Source organism: Podarcis gaigeae (genome assembly GCF_964106915.1).
Source record: "Podarcis gaigeae genome assembly, chromosome: 3".
In the NCBI taxonomy this organism is placed as follows: domain Eukaryota; kingdom Metazoa; phylum Chordata; class Lepidosauria; order Squamata; family Lacertidae; genus Podarcis; species Podarcis gaigeae.
Window position 1 is genome coordinate 47,157,984 of NC_139680.1, and position 21,747 is coordinate 47,179,730.

General features: G+C 40.9%; 1 protein-coding gene across 1 annotated transcript in view; it reads right to left on the reverse strand.

Moving 5' to 3' along the window:
* The window catches only part of ASCC3 (activating signal cointegrator 1 complex subunit 3), a 214,471-nt gene that overhangs the window by 11,798 nt on the left and 180,926 nt on the right, over nucleotides 1-21,747 (reverse strand). Inside the window, exons 37-39 of the mRNA XM_083731023.1 lie at nucleotides 14,332-14,556; nucleotides 3,089-3,240; nucleotides 1,014-1,155 (exon numbers count right to left, since the gene is read on the reverse strand). Coding sequence (XP_083587149.1) covers nucleotides 1,014-1,155; nucleotides 3,089-3,240; nucleotides 14,332-14,556 — 519 coding nt within the window. The remainder of the gene's footprint in view (nucleotides 1-1,013; nucleotides 1,156-3,088; nucleotides 3,241-14,331; nucleotides 14,557-21,747) is intronic.

Genomic DNA, 21,747 nt, shown 5'->3' on the forward strand with positions numbered 1-21,747 from the left:
TGAATTCAAAAAAATGTTAGAATGTCTCTAGTCACAGTTCTGCTACACTTGAGTTGCCTTGGAATACTAAACTTAATTAATTTCAGCAGCATTTTCTTCTTCAAAATATTATAGCATACCATTTCTCACTGACATGCATTTTATATCAACTGTGTGCAGGTACACCCAAGTACAAGATATGGAGGACCCACATACCGGTACATAAAAACCCCCAGCCCTGTGCAGCAACTTTAAACACACCTTTGTGGTGGGCGATTCGTGTATGGTGGCTACCATTGACCAAAACAAACAGCACTGCTTATAAACACACACACACACACACACACACACACACGAATCACTTGTCATCCTGGAGTTCACCTGTATCAGCCCTAGAATGTCACAGAATACTAGCTCTGCTATGCAAACACTATTTACTGATTAATATATTAGGGTCTATTATATCTAAATATATTTGCTTCTGTTACCTGAAACAAAAACTTATCATATACAGTGGTACCTCAGGTTACATATGCTTCAGGTTACATACGCTTCAGGTAACAGACTCCGCTAACCCAAAAATAGTGCTTCAGGTTAAGAACTTTGCTTCAGGATGAGAACTGAAATCGGGCTCTGGCGGTGCAGTGGCAGCAGAAGCCCCCATTAGCTAAAGTGGTGCTTCAGGTTAAGAACAGTTTCAGGTTAAGAACGGACCTCTGGAATGAATTAAGTACTTAACCCAAGGTACCACTACACACACACACTTGTATCTTGTTACCTGACATTATGGCAAATACATTTAGGCTTCAGTCCTGAATATCTGGTCAAAACTGTTTGTGTTTGAAGCACGGAACACGTTAGATTGAATTAAGCTTTTCTGCACCAATTGTTGAAATCTTAGGTTTTAATTTTAGGTGGATTAAATATATATGTTTGCAAAAATCATGTTGCTCCACTGAATGTGTGTCAAGTGGATTTTTTCCATATATATTGACCCAATAACTTTAAACTGTACCCATGAGAGAAAATGTTACCTGTGTAATTTGTGTGGCATGGAAATCGCGGTCTACAATGGAAGCAAAAACAGTCTCTTTTCCATCACATGCAGCAATCAGTTCAGGAAGACATTCAATAGGCCCTTGGTAACCACTTTTCCTTTTCCCTTGGTTCCATTTCCTAGTAAAACAGTAAAGATATATCCAGTTAAGAATTGAAGCTCAGGAAAGGAGATAAAAAGAAAGGAAAAAGGAAAGTTGAGAAGGTGAAACTAGAAATACACATTTTAAGATAAAAGAAGGCAAAATCTATTTTAAGTGGGGCTTTGTCTTAGAGGTTCACATCCATAGCCTTATGTTTTAATGAATTTGAAATACAAGTTGCACAAACACCACCATTACTGCAAGCTTCATAGTTTAAAAACAGGGTAAATAAGAGAGACTGCATATACCACAGTCCAAGGTCAAACAACATTAAGTAGTTACCCTCTTGCTTTAAACTAGTTTAATAAGGAAGAAAATACCATGCGGATTAACATTATTTATTTCAATTTACCATTTAAAATTAAAAAAGATGACCATCTCTGCACATATCCTTATGCATCTACAACTAAGGTGAGTGTAAAGGTAAAGGTAAAGGGACCCCTGACCATTAGGTCCAGTCGTGACCGACTCTGGGGTTGCAGCGTTCATCTCACTCTATGGGCCGAGGGAGCCGGCGTTTGTCCGCAGACAGCTTCCAGGTCATGTGGCCAGCATGACTAAGCCGCTTCTGGTGAACCAGAGCAGCGCATGGAAACACCATTTACCTTCCCGCGGGAGAGGTACCTATTTATCTACTTGCACTTTCGAACTGTTAGGTTGGCAGGAGCAGGGACCGAGCAACGGGAGCTCACCCCGTCGTAGGGATTCGAACCGCCGACCTTCTGATAGGCAAGTCCTAGGCTCTGTAGTTTAACCCACAGTGCCACCCACATCCCTATAAGGCGAGTGTAGTGGTCCACTTATACGAATTAGTACACTCTGAAGACCACCACCCAGAAACCTATGTGTATCTATCTATTACCATATTTTCTCCTGTATAACACGCCCCCATGTATAAGACAACCCCATTTTTTGGGACTGCAACAAATTGTTTTTTGGGGGAAATTGCCCAAAGTTGTTGAGCCTTTTTGTGGGGGAGACTGCCCAGAGTTAGTGAGCTTTTTTTTGGGGGGGAGCACCCCCCACCAATCGCTCTACAGTTTGCCCGCCACTGTAAATTGCATTGCCACAGACACTTGCCACAAAAAGCCCACCTGACCACTCAATGCAACAACAGATGATAGCATGCCCTATCACTGCTGCTAATCTCTTGCTGGCTGCCACCACCAATTGTCCAGCCCCCCTCTGCTATACATGAATAAATGAAACTTTATTTGCGTCAGCCGTCGGCCATAGCAACAAAAAAACATTGCGATATACACAGAACAAAATAAAAAGTTGATTATATAAAACACAGTTTAGGGTCCTGAATCAGCAGTCAAATAGTGGACCTTATTCTGATTTCCCCCATCTAAAAACCTTGCAACCTTTGCAGTCGTCTGCTCCTTTGGATCTGCCAGGAGAAACGACACTGTGGCAGTGGTTGGGCGACCCGGAATGTTCAATAAAAGAGGCGTAATAATCTTGTTCCTCAGGTCTTTGTAAAGAGTGCACATGAGGAGGGCATGCACCACTGATTCCGTGCTGCCATCTCCGCAGGGACATCAGCATTTTTCGTATGTAATCTGTTGGAATCGTCCCTCAAGTACAGCCAATGCTATACGTGTATAAGATGACCAACAATTTTTGCCTATTATTATTAAGGAAAAAGTTTCATCTTAGGCACAGAAAAATACGGTACTACGGAAAGGATACAAGTGAATACACTCCCAAGTGTTGGACTGGAAACTTGGAAAGATCTGTGTTAACATATCTGTTCATAATGAAGAGGGTGGATGTAAACTGGGGAATAGTGTGTCGTGGGAATTCCCACAATCAGGACTTCATGAAATGGTCCTGGCTCATATGTCACTATGCGCATGTGGGGAAGCAAGGGATATCTGCATTCTGTACCCAAGAAGAATGCATACCTGAAGAGGTGAAGATGGTGGTATTCAACGTTAGGTAAAGTAAGCAAAGAGGAGTCGTGGATCCATCGCCCCTGAATCAGCATCTGTACCAAACTGGTTATGTTTAGAGCAGTCACCAACCAACCTTCGTTTGCTGCAATATCCAGCATTGCCTAAATCAAGAAGACAACAATTTTAGTTACTCCTTATCAATTTCTCACACGATCAATGGAAACCACATAATGAGAAATAATATGATATTGTTTATCTTCACAGTAGTTCTGTGAGACTGTCCACTATTACTTCCTTGTCCCCATTTGGGAAACTCAAAAGAACAGAATTAGTACTTCTAGACTGAGATCCTGTGCAGTGGTTCATGAGCGTATCTTTTTTAAAAAAGAAAAGTGCAGGTCACATCTTGCCTGAGGAAAAAAAGGAAAGCATAAAACTGTCTTCCAAAACAACTCTTCTCCAGTAAGGTGGGTTATGGGGGTCAGCACGATTTTCCATACCAGTGTTAATGGTCCCCAGGACAGTGTTAGCATGAAAACCAACCATGTTGCCAGTATCAACCATGTGAACCACTTCCTTTGAACAATACTGAAATTAGTCACACCACTGTTGAGAATATTTAAATCAGGCTAATGTTTATACAGAGTTTTTTTAAGTGTAATCACATGGGAGTATACCTATACATTTTTCCTAAGAATATTAGACTTTTGCAGCAGGTCAAGAAAGTACACTGCCCTACAGTAAAACCATCAAAATTGCATGTTGACATTAGCAGCAGCTAAAGGCTATCTAAACTGTACATGATGACAAAAGTACAACTGCCAGACAAAACAAGAAGCATTCAAAGAGGTTTGAAAAGCTTTAGTAGGTTGACACTTCATGAATATACCTGGAAAGCTAATCACTGACAGTATTGGAAGCAGAAGGTTTTTTTATTTTCAGTATAAGTTTTTGTTTTATTTTATTTAAAAAATAAATACAGGGAGCATCTAGGCTGCATTTTGATGCTAAAATGTATGCTCCAGCCTTCTTGTACAGCCCACTAGAGGAATGCTAAGCTCTCTATATTAGCCTGTACATTTAATCAAATGTTTTACAGACAAACAAAAGGCAGCATTTACTTAAGGCAAACTAAACAACGAAATCTTCTTTAAACAAAGGAGTTGTTTACACATGCAGAGCTATTTCAATTAAATTACACTGATCCTGGAGAAATGTTGAGTTTAAAAGGTACACAAAGCTGGTGGCAGCCATGGGGGAAGAGATTCAGCTTGGAAATGGTAGTTTGTGCTTACCTTTCAAAAGGTTTATTTCTGACCAAGTTTGCTTAGCGTTTGCTAAGGACCAATGTTCAAAACTATTTTGCCTATGGTTCAATGTCCTGTGAGCTTTTGATTTTTTATAAGAGAAAATGATGTCCAGTGTGATTGTATGTAAAAAACAACACTGCTACCATAACACTCATTGCATGACACTGTGGATTTCAGATGAAGGCAAAACAAATATGGACAGGAAGGTAACTTCATATTTTTTTAAATGGTGATTTCCAATCTCTCTCCTCTTGACACAATCATGTAATACAATTTGAGGAGGACAACTTTTTAGGATTCTTCCAACTGGTAAGCATTTAAAGGGGTGAATGGGCTACTCAGTAGAAAAATGCATGGATGACTTTTTGCATATGTTGGATCCTTACTTCTCTGCTTCCGTGGGAGAATGGAACACTACAAACCACTGCATGCGTACAATGGGCTATGAACTCTGTCTAGCCAGCACTACATTTTCATCCCTGGATGTCCTGGAGGTGGGTGAGAAGAGGAGCAATTCCCCCCCTAGCTTTTTCAATGGACTCTTCCTGAACTTTCAGTTGCCTACTTATAGCACCAGTTTGGACTATGCAGACATTCACTTAGCTTAGGTGTCATGGTACTTACAGAAAATGCAATATCTATCCTTTGAAAAAGCCTTATCAGCATAATTTCTCATTCATGCATTCATAGTCTTTATTGCGCTAGCCAAAGGCCATGGCATCATTCACAAGGGGAACAAAAGGAAAAACAGCAATAACCATAAAAACATTTAGCACTACCAGTGCAATAAACCACGGTCAAGTCTCATAGAAATTATTTGTTGCATAAATTAGAATAGCAGGGAAATCTCAGGTAAAATATGCCAGCTTAAATGTCCGAATCCCCTTTGCAGTTGACTGCTATTTTATCTAGCTCTTTTCTCCTGATCTTCTTAGCTGCCAACACATATAGTGCTACTTTATAAGTTACAAAGTCATTAGTATCACTCAGCAGCCATTTCACCCTTTCCACCCTGTTAGAGTGTATTCCATTCGTAAGCAGGGGTTTTATAAATCAGTCTCTTGGATCTATATATAGTGGGCATTGCAATAAATAATGGTACAGATCCTCTACACAGGGTTGCCCACATATACAAAGTCTCTCTTCATACTGTACTTTGCCGTAGCAACCATCCAACACCACTGAGGGCATCGATTGGAATCGTAATTCTGTAAAAGTGGTAATTTCTCACCACTCATACTTCTGGGGTTGCGGCTGAAAAGTAGCGATACGCGGAAGGGCTTAGCAAACCTCTCTCAGCACACCACTTCATTGCTTCAAACTGCACCCATCCCAACACCACTTTGCAATAGAAAAGATGTGTGGGCAAAGATTTGTGAGGTCATTTGTCTACCCTGATTTTCTATGTAAATCCCTGTAGCTGCCCTTGGGGGGGGAATGCTAGCCACCTCCACCCTGCCAATATGCACCTTTCATTGTTGTCTTTTAAAAATTGATGTATGGGTGAATTAGTTCCAAAATTTGCTTTGACCTTTATCATTATTGGCACCATCATCTGCCACATTAACCATTACTGCATCAGAGGACACCATTGTTTAACACATTCTGCCAGTTACTGATGTAAAACAAACAACATGCATGTGCTAATGCACAACAGGTTTCCTCTAGCAACAGAATAATGCTTAGATGCATCATAAGACAATTGAGGACAAGCATTTGCTGGTCCCAGCCACTCCATCCTTTCTATCTTGAGTTGGGTCTAAAAGAGCTAAAAAAAGAAGAACTGTGAGTGCATGGAGTATAAATGGTAAGGAAGTACAATTTGTGACACTGCACATTATTACTGATCACAGGGCATGTCTTTAAAGACATTAACCTTAGCTTCCAATTTCCTGGCTTTGTTGAGCTTGAATCAACATGAGATAGCCTTAACTCTTTTACCCCACCTACTGACCGTACTGAAATTTATGCACATAGACAGCTGCAGTGATGAAATTCTTATAGTGTAATATACAAATTCAGTGTGTGAAAGAGAGAGGGCTTTGGGCTGCACAATATTGGTGCTTTTTCTTTCGTTTTTCCTCACTAAGCAGATTTTTTTTTTTTTTGACAAAGGAATAAGGACCTGAGCAAGCAAATCTACAATCTGCCAGCTGCAGAAATTTGTTATAGGATCTTCTGCCACACAGAGAGCTTTGCACAAATTGACAGCCGTTTACTCGTATCCAATAAGGAATAACAAACGCTTGAGTGTGTGGGTGTGTTCTACATAGTGCCTAAGGCCCACACGGCAAATCCTCTTTCCCCTCTTATTCTGTGTTCTCTCATCCATAATATTTATTCATAGCATCTCTATCCTGGTGTGAAATCCAGCACAGGGACATTGTGAAGAAATCAGAACCGTAGCCAGATCAGCTTCTTCCATTTGCTGCTTGGAAACCCATTCACATTTTCATTCATTAGCTAAGTGCAACACGCATAAATGCTTAACACATCAATGGAAAATGAAATCCTTTCAAATACTCAAAGTAGCAAATTGAGTCATTCTGCTTGCGCTCTCCAAGTCAGTCAGTCACATGTATACTGGAGCAACTAATGGAGAACATATTTAACATATCTGCTCCATTCTGTAAAAACTGATGTTGCACCTGTAGCTATCACCATAATAGGTATTTTAAAAAAGACAACCTACTATCTCTTTCTTTGGTGAGGTAAATTCTTTCTTTTTAAAAAATGAAACAAAAATATCATATTTATTCTGCATTTCCCACAATGCTTAACTATGTTTTGTTATGCTATTTACTCCGTGCTTCTCTGTACTGACAGGATCACAGCTAGAACCCTCCTTAGATACATTGGGTTCTACAGGCAACCTTGGAAATGACCTCAGCCAAGGTTGCTCTTATTGGCATGAATAGTAATCCATTAATATCTGGCACTGAAATGTCAGAAGTTGTCATATTGAAATGGGATAAAGGACTACTAAACCAAGAAATCCTGACACCTAAGATGGAATATCCAAATGGTACCATTCTCGAGTTAGATACTGTAATGATGCCCCAAATTTGTAACCTGAAGCAACCACCTTGTTTTGCCTTATGGTAGTGTAAGTTGTGGAGCAGGTATATTGTATATTCTAGTGTAATAGCAGAATCTTTTTTACATTGACACAGAATAGATTGAATACTTTGAAAGCCTGAAAGTTCTATTATTTTCATGCTAAGGTAGTAATTCAAATTCCGAATTTTAAAACAGGTTTTACCGTATTTACTTGAGTCTAATGTGCCATCAAATCCAATGCACACCTTAATTTTCGCAACATAATTTGGCCAAAAAAGGTGAGCATTAGATTCGAGTAAATACGGTATTTTAAGTGAAATTTTTTTTGGGTTGAAAGGCACATGTGTTGAATAAAACAGCCACATTTCTTTGTGTGTGATTGTTTATATTATTACATTATTACATTATATTATATTATATTATATTATATTATATTATATTATATTATATTATATTATAAATACAGAAGATGCTCTAACAACTAGCAACAGAAGCATTAAATCATGTGAAGTAACTTCAATGAAATGCAGATTTTTAAAGTTTCTGAAAAATTTGAAGCCAAGGGGGGAAATCGAAAGTTTGTGGAAAAACTAAAATATATGCAGTACTTAATTTTAAAAAAATCAAACCAAAGCTTACTTTACTGCTTTAAGAATCTAACATTTATCATTTACAACTCAGATATGAAATTGTATTATCTGGCATATTTATGGAATTTACAGCTACAAGTACCTAGTTTTGTTAATGCAAAATTGTGACTATGCTCAGCAGTAGTCTGAGTATAGTAGAACTTCCTTCTGTTAGCCATGGTTAAAGTTCACTTTCTATCCAAACTTCCAGATATTTCATCTTAGGTTGGACACCCACAAAAGGGTTTGGTTTTTTTTTGCAGTTTTGCTCCTACCTTCTAATGTTTTTATTCTTCAAGCACAGCTGCTGTTTCCTGAACTGCTGGAGGGAAGAGCTGAAAAGTTGGCCGTAAGGAAGAGGCCAAGTCAAAGGAAAAGAAGAAAAGGACAGTTGCTTCTAATATCATCAAGCTAGACCAAAGGTCACCAGAAGGCAGTAAGCAGCAATTCACAAGCAAGCAACTCATGAAGATGGCAGAACCTTCTGGGTGCAGAAATTTATATTGGATTTGAGTGCTATGTATGTCAAAATTCTCATTCCCTAATGCTGGAGATTATATTTCATTCCCCCCCTCCGGTGTTTCCCCAAATTTCCTCTCTAGCTTTTTCTGTCCCCCCCCCCCCCAGCCAGCCCTTCATATTTCCATTTAAAGCAGATGATATACTATGTAAAAAACATATCTGTGATATCACGGGTGCCCTATATTTGTCTATATACAATTATTTAAGCTGGGCATTCAGAGTCTTATTAATTGTGCAAAGAATTAAACGAGATAACAGCAAATGAAGTGCTCTTTTTATAAGGTAATCATCGTTTACAGGTAATTACCATTCGGTCAAAGCTGCATTAAGATGGTAAGCAGATTTAATTAAGGAAAAATTAAAAAATAGAATTTATTACACAAGCTGACATATTTTGAAAATACGTCTCTCTCTTGTCACAACATGCATCACTGGATACTTTCTTCAATAGACATATTCATTATAGGTAAAGGTAAAGGTACCCCTGCCCGTACGGGCCAGTCTTGCCAGACTCTGGGGTTGTGCGCCCATCTCACTCAAGAGGCCAGGGGCCAGCGCTGTCCGGAGACACTTCCGGGTCACGTGGCCAGCATGACATCGCTGCTCTGGCAAGCCAGAGCCGCACACGGAAACGCCGTTTACCTTCCCGCTGGTAAGCGGTCCCTATTTATCTACTTGCACCCAGAGGTGCTTTCGAACTGCTAGGTTGGCAGGCGCTGGGACCGAGCAGCGGGAGCGCACCCCGCCGCAGGGATTCGAACCGCCGACCTTTCGATCGGCAAGTCCTAGGCGCTGAGGCTTTAACCCACAGCGCCACCTGCGTATAGTCAGCAAATTAAAACAATTAATTTATATTTCAGTGGAATGGTACCTAAATGCCCAGTGTGAAGATTTGCTGTTCAAGATAATAAATCCACATATCCACAACCATCAATTACCTCTGAGAATGAAAAGACATGTGCACATAAAGCTGACCCTTCCAGTGAAGTGAATGGGAAGCCTGGATGAAGACTGCATAAAGCTATAATAATGCATAACTGATTTGCAATTTGTCTGAGTTCTATGTCTGTGTGCCACAAGGACAGATCATGCACCACATTTTTAAGCCAATAGTCTTGTCCACATGCACAACCAATTTCTTCCAATGATTAAGTAAAAAATTGAAATATTCCTTCAAAAACCCCAAAGCATACCAAATTACAAAATTCCAATCCACTTGCCAGGCCACGCTCAATATTCTTGGAAAAGGAAAATCTAAAACCTTTTTTCTCCAGTCACAGCTGCACCTTTTTTTTTTGGGGGGGGGAGGGAGTGAGGGAGTTAAGGTCAATTTCCTTAGAATATTCAATATTTTGTAAATAATTAAATATTTATAGTGTTTCAGAGAATTCTTTTCAACGGCAACAGTTGTTCACAATAACTTTCTCCTGAACTTTTAGCCCTGTAAGGTTAGCATTCAGGAAGCTCAGCTGCTATCTAACAAACTTAATTAATCAAAAAGTCATTTCCGAGCAGTAACTATGAGTAAAAGTGCTTCAAGTGTGCTAGCAAGCCTACAAGTTAATCAAAATGCTAATGCAGTACAAATTAAAGTTGTGATTAACATTTCACAGTAGCTGCTTAAGTGAATTGATCACACAAATGGGTTAAGCATTAGTCATTTTCTCCAGTGCCAACTGGGAAAAGATTTGTCATGAGTTTTGGGGAGGGGGGGGAGGGGGAGAGAATTGTACATAAGGAGAGAACCGTATCATCAAATTGTCACCAAATATACTACCACATAGCAGTACCTACGGCTACCTGGGGTGTTTAAAAACAAACATGTGGGGAAAAAAGCTTAGACAGATGGAAAGTAACTCTGTATTGGCAATTAAGATTTTTTTTTTTAAAAAAATGACATGCTCATTTGAATTTATTAGCTATGCACCAGAGGTACACGGAAGAATATTCACATTTACCCCCTCTACCAAGTGACTTTTTAAAAAGGCTAAGGTATCTGAAAGACCCAGAGATAATTATTTGCACATGGAATGTTTGAAAATGGACAGTAATAATGACCAAGTGGTTCCAAAAATGAAACATGTAGCAAGACACCCAAACGCGATGGGGGCCACAGAAGAAAGATGTATGATGAAAACTGGGACTCTGGATTTAATGGAAGGACCTTTACTTGCCAAATCCACTTTTGGATTGAAGTCATGACTTTCCAAAATTTCTAAGCTGACAATCAAGTTTTTGAGGAATTAAATTGGCCCAGAAATATTGGACCATTAGAGCAAACAATTGTTGAACAAATAGACAACACACTAGGTGCAACATGCACATCAGGATGCGTATATTACACTATATTAATGACATATAAAATTAGCAGAGGGCGAGCCGTGTTGATCTTTTGCAGCAAAACCCACCATAAATACTAACGAATGTACTTAATTTGTTATTATGCTTGTGCCTTTGTGGCATGCCTTCAGATGCATGAAGAGAAATTTTAGTTGGAGAAAATTGTGGAAGTTGACTGGCAATGAGGTGCAAAAATGACAGTCAGTGAGAAATTAGCAATAGAGGCCAGGCAACAAAGTAGTGACAGAGGTCAGGCTTATTATTTCTCCCAAAGTCTAATTGTATGGACTTAGTATTTTGTCCGAAAATCACACTGTGTGTGAAACTGCTATCTCGATATAGTCTGTGGGCACTATTCCAACTACTGCATTCTGTCGCTGTATTTTCATTTGCGCAACGCAACTCCTCCCCTCCCCCTGCGCATGCCCATACCCTTCCCAGATCTTCTCCAGAGGATTGAGAGGATGCCCTAATACGGATAAATGGGGTGTGCTGGGAGAGGAGAGGAGGAGAGAGGTCCTGTGCTCAAGGAGAAATCCTTGTGCTGATGGAACGAGAGGTTTAGTGCCATGTCGGATTTCACCGTCAGGATGGTTTCTCATTTGATATGGGGTACTCAGATGGGTATGTTGAATCTGCCTACTAATAAAAGGGTAGGTATGCATAAACAGCTGAATTTCTCTATAAAATATATGCAAGTGGAAGCAGGAAAATAAATGAATTCCTCCTTCCATTTATTACAAGGGCCAACACAATTATTTCTATCCATGCCTGCCTTTCACAATGATGGGAGTTTTCATCAAATGAGAAGCTAATCTAAAGTTCCCCCCCCTCTTGTGTGTGCGTGTGTGTGTGTGTATAGTAAGTTTTCTGATTCGGATGAGGCATTAAAAAGTCATAAAAACCATGGAGTTGCATGGCAGTGCAAAGTCAAGGCATAAACACCTCCCTTAAGCAGTTAAGAAATACAATTCTAACATCTGAAGCCTTCTCTTCTCTCAATGTACAGGTACCCTACTGAGATGTGCTTAACTCATCCATGGGTAAACACTTCTCAAAGGTTAAGACCGAGCACCATGACAGTCTCACTACTTGGCAATGGTAAAATATTTTATCAACAATTCTACAAGTGGAGGCTCATTGCCAATCAAAATGCAAAGCGGGCAACTGTCAGATTATTTCTCAGAAGAAGTGATTGCCCTCTGAGTGAGGAACTGAAAGGTATCACTACTTCAATTACCTATTACAATTAATACAAATTCAAAAGGCGGTTTCAAACAGCAGAATGAAAACTAATCACTGAACTTGCAGTAATAAAGCATTTGAGGCGAAGAAGGAATGAGTGATTTCACATATTCTGGTACAACACTAATAATATGATGACGTAAAATTACTGAAGCTAACTTTTCAGTACCCCCACCCCAAGAAAGTCTTATTAAACTATTGCCATGCAAATGCTCAGCAATACAGATCAGAAACCACACACACTTTTAACAGAAAAATGGAGCACAGTATTACAGTGGTGCCTCGCAAGACAAAATTAATTCGTTCCGCAAGTTTTTTCTTCTTGCGAGTTTTGCGAACCGTCTTGCGAAGCACGGTTTCCCATAGGAATGCATTGAAAATCAATCAATGCGTTCCTATGGAAACCGCCTTCAGACCAGGTCCGGGGACAGTCTGTCCCCCGACCTCTTCTGAAGGCTGGGGGGGACGACAAGGGCTTTTCTTCCCACCCCCAGCATTTTAAAAAACCCCGGGACAGCGGAGGACTTCTCCGCTGTCCGGGGCGATCTTAAAATGCTGGCGGGCGGCAGCGCTGCCGCCCGCCAGCATTTTAAAATTGCCCCGGGACAGCGGAGGACTTCTTCTGAAGGCGGGCGGGGGGGCGAAAGTCTTTGCTCCCCCCGCCTGCCTTCAAAAGCCGCCTGGGATAGCGGGAAGCGCTTCCCTGCTATCCCGGACTGCTTTTAAAATGCTGGCGGTGGGGTGCAAAGCCTGTCGGCCCCCGCCGGCCTTCCTGGACCTCTTCTGAAGGCTGGAGGGGGGGAAAGGCTTTGCTCCCCACCGCAAGCATTTAAAAGAGGTCCCCGGAGATTTCCCTATGGGCTTGCTTCTTGCGAAGCAAGCCCATAGGGAAATTCGTCTTGCGAAGCAACTCGCAAACGGAAAACCCTTTCGTCTTGCGGGTTTTCCGTCTTGCGAGGCATTCGTCTTGCGGGGCACCACTGTATTTTTAACACACACATTGTTTGGGGAAAAAACCACTACTCGGGAACTTTATTGTGCTACTGGTTGTAAACAATGCTGGATGCCATAGTAACAAGGTAGACTTCTAAGCAGCTGAATCAAAGAATAATGAAAATGTAAGTTCTTGGGTGCTTAAATGCACAGAAACATTAATGACTTGCTTTAGGCTTAATATGAAGCCACTAAAAGACCAATAAATAGATTTCTCATATTCAGCATCCCCTGAGTATGGCTAGCACACGTAGCAGAATAAAGTGATATAACAGACTGTACCAATTTCAGATGGGAAATGGGGAATACAATTTTGAATGCTCCACTGTATAGAAGCACTCCCTCAAAGTTTTAAAGGAGACAAACCCTAGTATATCAGAAAAAAGTTCCCACTATATCTCATTCTCTAATAGGCTGTCTTTTTAAAGGAAGTTATTTTTTTTACAGCTAGTAAAGTCTTAAAAAATGTGACCCCCCTATCTGTGAACTGAAATAGTACAATCTATGCTAACACTTCATACTACTTTATTCTGTTGAATGTGCAGATCAGATCCAGTCTAATGTTTAAACACAACATTATCTTGCTTCTGTTAATCAGCCTTCTCCATTCTGGTGCCCTCCAGATACTATAAAAACTCCCATTAGCCCCAGTTTTGAAGGTATAATTGCTGTCACTGGAAACTGAGAAGCCAGGGTTCCAATTGGTGAGGAGATTTCTAATTGTGTTCAATTACACGTGCTTACAAACCTTCTTCATATGTTTGTTCTAGTTACGCAAATATCTGAAGAGCAGCCTGCACATTCCATTCTGTTGAGGGTGGGGCTTACACCCACTTCCCTGTCCCCATCTGTGTCTGCCTAATCACAACTTCTGTGGGATCAACATGGACTTTGCTTACACCTCAGTCCTAAATTAACCTTCTTCTTCTTCTTCTGACATTCCCTGCATAATGGAACCATCAAAGTCTACCTGCCTCACAGGACTGTTGTGAGGATGCACAAAGTAAGAACTGCAAAATACTTTGTACAGAAAAATTCTAGGATGCTATACTAATGCAATCTCTGTGAACAATTCAGGTGCATTCTTGGATCCGTATCATGACAGCTATCAATAGCAAACCAGGCAAGTGATCATAAAAGAGTGTAACTGTACCTGACATATTCTAATTGACTGGTCTAACACCGTCTTGGTATCAGTGACATAATCCGGGCACGGTAACACAGCGTGTTCAAAATGGGCTTGCATCAGAAGATGGGTTTTTGTGTGTGAACTGTCAAAAGAATGCGGATTGACTTCAAAGGGGACATGTTTGGCCAGTTCACTGTTCATTTGATCTTCATTATGTCGTACTGGAAGGTCTGCATACTCTTCAGCATCCTTAATAATAAAAAGGGGGGGTGGGGAGAGAAAGAGAAAAAACGTTAGTGCAGAAAACATGATGGCTGTGATCTACAGGACTGAGTTTGCTTCTGCAGATCTTGTTGCTGTTCCTTCCCTTCACAACAGCCATTGTGTCCTTCAATAAGCTGCTCACAAGGGCAGGGATACCCTCTGGGTGGCATCTGATGTACTGCAAGAGGCGGCAACTAGAAGCAGACATTGGGCAAGTTCCACATGTGTCCTTAAAGCTCTCCTGCCAGAGGCAGGTGCAGAAGAGGTCTCACTGGGAAGAGCAGTGCTTGGGGAAGAATGGAGAGCGTTTACAATATTCCACTATTTTTTCATCTACTACCAAAGCTAGCAGGTTTTCCACCAGAATGTTCAAGGGAGAGATTTGCAATGGCAAAATCAATACTTTCAAAGGGGAAAGGTCTCTCAACTTTTAATTTCACCAAATACACAATTAATATGGTCTGTTTTTCCATCATTTCTTGAACTGTAGATCTTTGGGACAAAACGGCTACAATTCTCACAAATCCATAGGAATTAAACGTTTGCCCAGATGAATCCCCCAAGAAGCTGTAAATACATTAGCCAAACTTCAGATGTTCCTAAAAGACAACCCACTGTTAATATTCAACAAAACTATTCACTTCTGATTATAAACAATATCACATGTTGCAGCAATGCTACTGCCCAAAGGTAAAAGGATGTTTAGAAAAACTTTGAAATAAAGTTTATGTTTCTTTAAAAAAATCATGCTCTTTAAGCAGGTTTCTTTCTTCCTTGTCATAAAAAGACTGACTGAAGACAACTGCTAACTAATCCTTGATGTCTCTGCCAGATCTCTTGTGAAAACTGTGGTCATTTATTTTCTGAACCTAAAGGTCACCACCATTTTAAGCCCTATTGAATTCTGCATGTTTGCCTCACTCTTATTTAACTTGCACCCTTTTAAAGATATTTTAAAGAATATTTACCAAGGAGATTTCTCCCCTCCCACTCAATACGGCCTAGCAGCTACAACTGGGAGACAGACCGTGCTGGGGGGGGGGGGAGAGGCTGGAGTAGGGGAGGCAGGGTCAGAGGAGTAGCTGCAGCTTAGCTGGTATTTCTGCAAAAAGAAAATAGCTCCCCAGACTCCTTCCCTCCCCCTGCAAATACAACCTGTTTTATTTACTTCCAAAACACTTCTCTTGTTTCAAACAACTTGCCTACTTCATTTCCTGTGTGTGATGGATGATTGTAAGTGAAGTTCATTTTCTTATCTGCATCATGTAAGTAATTAAAGGAAATTGAGAATGGGCACTGAAGCTTTTATACAACTGGGAATGAAGCTGAATGGAGGGCACCAAGGTCAGCACAGTCCATTATATTTTTATGCGAGAGGCCGGTCTGTCTGCCCTGTCCCTGTTTGTTTAGTGTAGGCAGGACAGACTGCTAACTGCAAATCTGTGCTTCTGATTTGCCCAGCTGTCCTTGAATAAAGACATCTCCCACTGCAAATGTTAAATGACAGTGATTGACAACCTGATGATGAACTCTGCTTGTAACCCCCTGCTACTGTTTTCAGATTGCACAAGGAAAGACAGAATAAAGAAACATCCTCCATAATCAAATCAAATAGGCCCGGCTGTTCACTCTGTATTTTCCATTTGGGTTTCCCTTTTCAGTACAAACCTTATCCTAGTCTGCAAATGCCGTGGGTTCAACAATGGCAGTCTAAGCACAAAAATATTTTGTTTCATTAGAGTATTGATTTCAACAAAAAGTTGGCAATAAAATGACTTTCAAAACCCAAGGTACTGAAGTTTACAATTTTAGGGGAACAACAGACAAGAACATCTTTCCTTGTTTTCTCTGATGTTGCTTTGTGTCCTATCATTTAGGACACAAATGAAGTTGAAAGTTGAACAGTTCCAAAAGCTGGAAGCTCTTTGATAACTCCTCTTGGAATAACATACAATTCTCCCATAGTGTCTATATTTTGTCCAGAGGAGGGGAAAGTTAGGCAACTGAAGGTAGATGCCCTGGATACATTTAACACTCACTTTGCTTCTTCACCACCCTCTCCCCCTTCTTTCTTTGGCAGGCTGAATGGAATCCAAGGGCCATTAATTAAGCAGTCACCAAGTTTACTGTGTGGAAGTTCTAACCTACAGCACCCTGACTAAACAATCCATCACCTTTCTATAGATTTCCAAATGCCTGAGGACTGAGTTGACTCACCATGTGCCAGAAGGACATCCCAGTGGCCACACTACATTTTTTAACGTCACCATCATATGTTAATGGGCGTCCAATTCCATCTCTACTATTCACTGCTCAAAAGGCAGTGGTGAGTAGGAAGTAATTCATGATTGTCTACCAGATGTGCTCATCCAAGCATTTTCAGCTTCACCCCAAAGTGACTGAGGAGTGATTCTCCTCAGTTTACTCAGTAACTAAATAAGGTCAGTTTGGAATGATTCATGAAAGAATGCAAAAGGGGAGGATCAGTGCAGAAAATAATAATTGAAATATGGGTGAGAAGAGCACACTGAAGATGACATAGACCAAAATGAGGATAGGAATAAAAACATAAAAATGGGCTTCCAACATCCTAGCTTACAATATTTGCACTTTCATTTTCACTGCTAATAATTGACCACAAAACCGAGATTAGCACAAACCTTTCCACCAACTGTGGAACCTTAGATGGGGAGTCAATGGTTCTTCAGATATTGCTGGATTACAGCTCCCATAATCACTGACCATTTGCTATGCTGGCTAGGCCTGATGCAAGCTGGAGTCCAACAACACCCCATGAGGCACAGGTTCTCCGCCATTCCTTTATTAATGGTTTCACAAACGCCCTCCAAAGCATCATCTTTTTTCAACCTTCTCCCATCCTGTTACCTGTCAACAGTGCCTTTCTTCCAGAAAAAGAGGTGCTGGTACTACGTACCCTGAGTACCCCCAGAAAAAAGCACTGCCTGTCAATTAAAATGTTTTGTTTACTAAAAGTTAGCACAATTTTTAAAAGACTGATTAAAAGGTACACTGGAACCAGTCAGTAATAAAATTAAAAGGCCTAACCTAATATCCCTAATATGACTAATTCTAAGTTAAAGATAAAGGGACCCCTGACCATTAGGTCCAGTCGTGGCCGACTCTGGGGTTGCGGCGCTCATCTCGCTTTATTGGCTGAGGGAACCGGCATACAGCTTCCGGGTCATGTGGCCAGCATGACTAAGCTGCTTCTGGCGAACCAGAGCAGTGCATGAAAACGCTGTTTACCTTCCTGCTGGAGCGGTACCCGTTTATCTACTTGAACTTTGACATGCTTTCAAACTGCTAGGTTGGCAGGAGCAGGGACCGAGCAATGGGAGCTCACCCTGTCGCAGGGATTCAAACCGCCGACCTTCTGATCGGCAAGTCCTAGGCTCTGTGGTTTAACCCACAGCGCCACCCGCGTCCCTCAATTCTAAGTTATGACTATGCAAACATATTCCCAACCGTGCCTATGTTTAAAACAAACAAAGGCAAATTTATTGATGCATAGCGTGGCACTCAACTGAGTCCCATCAGCAGAAGCGCTGATCAAGTACTTCCTCTTGTGTAAGGGGGATTTCCCTCCTCTCCCCACAAATGCCCCTGAAATTGGCCCCGGAGCAGCACAGCGGGGGGGGGGGGTAGGGGGGGAAGATGGGAGATTCTCCAAAATACTTGCTCTGATGGAACGATTGCCCTAGTGTGATGTTGAATTCCTTCCATTGTATCTGAAGGACTGAGAACACATGGCTTTCTTTCTTTTATTTAACAGTCTGGAAAAAAGTCCCTGTGAAATTAATTAAATAATAGGTATCACATGTAAGCTCTTATTTATTTCAGTAAGATTATTCTTCTATTCCAGTGATTTAAATAAAACAAAGCATTCAATGTAGATTTATACAGCACACTAGCTCAAAAATATAAAAAGCTAATAGGTAACACATTTCATAGTAGGCTAAGGCTGCACTCCTTCGCACGCTTGAATACAATGAGTCTTACCCCCAAGTAAGCACGCTAGAATTACACTGCAGGACTGTGATCCTGTGCAGGCTAACTAGGGAATAAGTCCCATTGAACTCAATTATGAGCAAATATGGACTGGATCAGGCTGTGAGTAAGAGATGTGGGATGCCATGACGATGCAGGTGACAAAAGAAAGCCTTATTTATGCTAAAACTTAAGTTCAGCTATGAGAACCGGCAAAGCCTTTAAAGTTAATGAGTTCTAGACTTTTCGGACCAAGCTGATTAATTTGTAACACTGAGGCTTTTAAGCCAAACCAAATTAGTCTCTCACATTCCTGGAGCTTGTTTCCACTACTGAAGGTGCAAAAGTGTCCTCTTTACCAAGAGATTGCAATATTGGCAGATTTCAGATTTCCCTTATGTTTAAATTGGAATTTGAGGTCAAAACTGCCAACACATGTATGCAGTTTTAGATCTATGTAATTTTAGGATGCAGGTTTCATTTTAAAACTCTACCAGTGCAGAAAAGAAGAGTATGCACATGTCAAAGTAGTGTATTCATGAAAGAAATATCTTGCTGCTAGTGATGTTCAGTGATATCAAATCTACACATTTTTAATGGACCCCCTCTTTTTTAAGGAATGCGAAAGGTCAATTGTATTTAATGTCAACTGTGCTGCAGAATCTCATAAATTGTTGCATTTATTTCATTTCATAAAATGTATACACCACTTGATTGTAAAAAAACTCAAAGCAGTTTACAAAAAGATAAAACTGTAAAATGGAGAAAAATTCACAACCATTAAAAATATATATATACAAAAGTTAAAATACTAAAATATATTTTAAATGACCTCAACTTTCTAAGCATCTGGGTAGACTTGTCTAAACAAGAATGTTTTTAGCAGGTGCTGAAGAGGACAGTGAAGGTGCCTGCTTGATCTCAATTGGCAGGGAGTTCCAAAGTGCGGGTGATGCCATGCTAAACAACTGAATTCTTACACATGCAGAATGGGTATTGTGTGGTACCTGTAGTAGTGGCAACTGCAGTCTTCTGCAGTCCGTAGCAGCTAAGGTATCCGATTGAACTGGATTAGCCTTGGAATTTCAAGGTAGCCATGCACTCTTTTTTTGAAGTGAGGCCTCTTACTCTAATTCGTTGCAAAAGAACTGGGACAAACTAGCCATGTTGTTGTTGTTTAGTTGTTTAGTCGTGTCCGACTCTTCGTGACCCCATGGACCAGAGAACTCCAGGCACTTCTCTCTTCCACTGCCTCCCGCAGTTTGGTCAAACTCATGCTGGTAGCTTCGAGAACACTATCCAACCATCTTGTCCTCTGTCGTCCCCTTCTCCTTCTGCCCTCCATCTTTCCCAACATCAGGGTCTTTTCCAGGGAGTCTTCTCTTCTCATGAGGTGGCCAAAGTCTTGGAGCCTCAGCTTCACGATCTGTCCTTCCAGTGAGCACTCAGGGCTGATTTCCTTAAGAATGGATAGGTTTGATCTTCTTGCAGTCCATGGGACTCTCAAGAATCTCCTCCAGCACCATAATTCAAAAGCATCAATTCTTCGGCGATCAGCCTTCTTTATGGAACTAGCCACAGGAGTGTATAAACAAGCTACTACTCTGTGAGTACAAGGGAGCCCCAGTAATTAAGCACTGAGAAGATGGTAAGGAGTCAGGCAATTTAAGGACTTAGGTGAGTTCAGCAACAGGGCAAGGAAGGCAGGGAAGTAAACATTCATAAGACTATAGAATATGGTCCGAAGGCCCAACTTAGTCCAGCATCCTGTTCTCACAGTGGCCAACCAGATGTTTATGGGAAGTCCTCAAACAGTTTAAGTACTCACTTTGTGAAGAAATACAGTATCTATTTTGTTCAGTATGTCCTGAATATTTCAGCATTCAGCTTCATTTGATGACCTCAAGTTCTAGCATCTTCCTTTCTATTTTCCCCACGTCATGTGCAAGCTTGCGCATCTCTATCATGAAGTCCAGCAACATCAGGAAGGTCACAGGTTCAACACCCGATTTATAGAAATGCTACCTCTTCTACATATAGGACCAGGAGTGGATTCTTAATGCATGGATGAAAAGGTGGTGCTAGATAAGGGGTCAAGATATGTCAGACACTGGGGAATATTTTGCGTCAATATGACCCCGATAAAAAGAGAAAGGCTTCACAACAGAGCCAGGCAGCTGAAGTGTATAAACAATAAGGTTTCAGAGCAGCTTTCAAACTCACTTCTAGGGGGAAACCAACAAGAGCTGACTTTGTCACAACTCATCCTATCAGTGATGATTGTGTGACTGCTTCAAATTCTCAAATTGCAATGGAGATACACTTTGCTGTTTCTTTAGCTGTGATTAATCCAGCATGCAAATAACACCAGTGTTTAATTAAGTAGCTGGGGTACAAAGATGTATCCAAGAGGAAGTTTTGAAATCACAAGTGCCTGAGGAAAACGTACATAAAGCCAAATGGCCTACTTTTTTCTGGACGGCCACACTTGGCTCTGACTGTTAATGATGTCAGGCTGTTATTCTCTGCACATTCCACTGAATAAAACTGCACTAAACATAATCTAACATCCCTTTGTATTCACACAGTCTCATCAACCCCCAGAAATGTTATATTAGCCTGAGACGCAGCTAGCCAAACAGCAATTGTTAGAGCACATTTACTAACAGAGTAATCTTAACTCCTCACCACCACCACTGCAGCTCTACAGAGCTGCAGCTGCTGCAGAAGGTGGAGACAGGACAGCTCAGACTTACCCTCAGAATACCTTATTTTGTGGCTTACCACAAGCAAGCCTGACATCTGCTTGCATGTTTAGTGGTTCACAGGGGGCCATCTGGGTCTGCAGAAGTTCAGGGAGGGACATCTACACTCAATCCAACCCCCACCTTCCAATTATCTTAGCATAAGGCTATGCGTGTGGATCGATGCCTAAGGCCTAAAATGAGATGATTATTGTGGGGAAAGTGTTACAGGGTCCTTAGCTGGTATCTTAAAATAAAGGGAAAGAAACCAAAGAAGCAACAAGAAAGGATAAACCACTGAGAGAAAGCTCAATTCTAATCCGTTGCTCAGTTTTTTGGCACAAAGTAAACTGAGTATGACCTACGTACAGGCATGAACCAATTGACATTTTGCATACGATTGCCCCCTAAATGCACACACAGT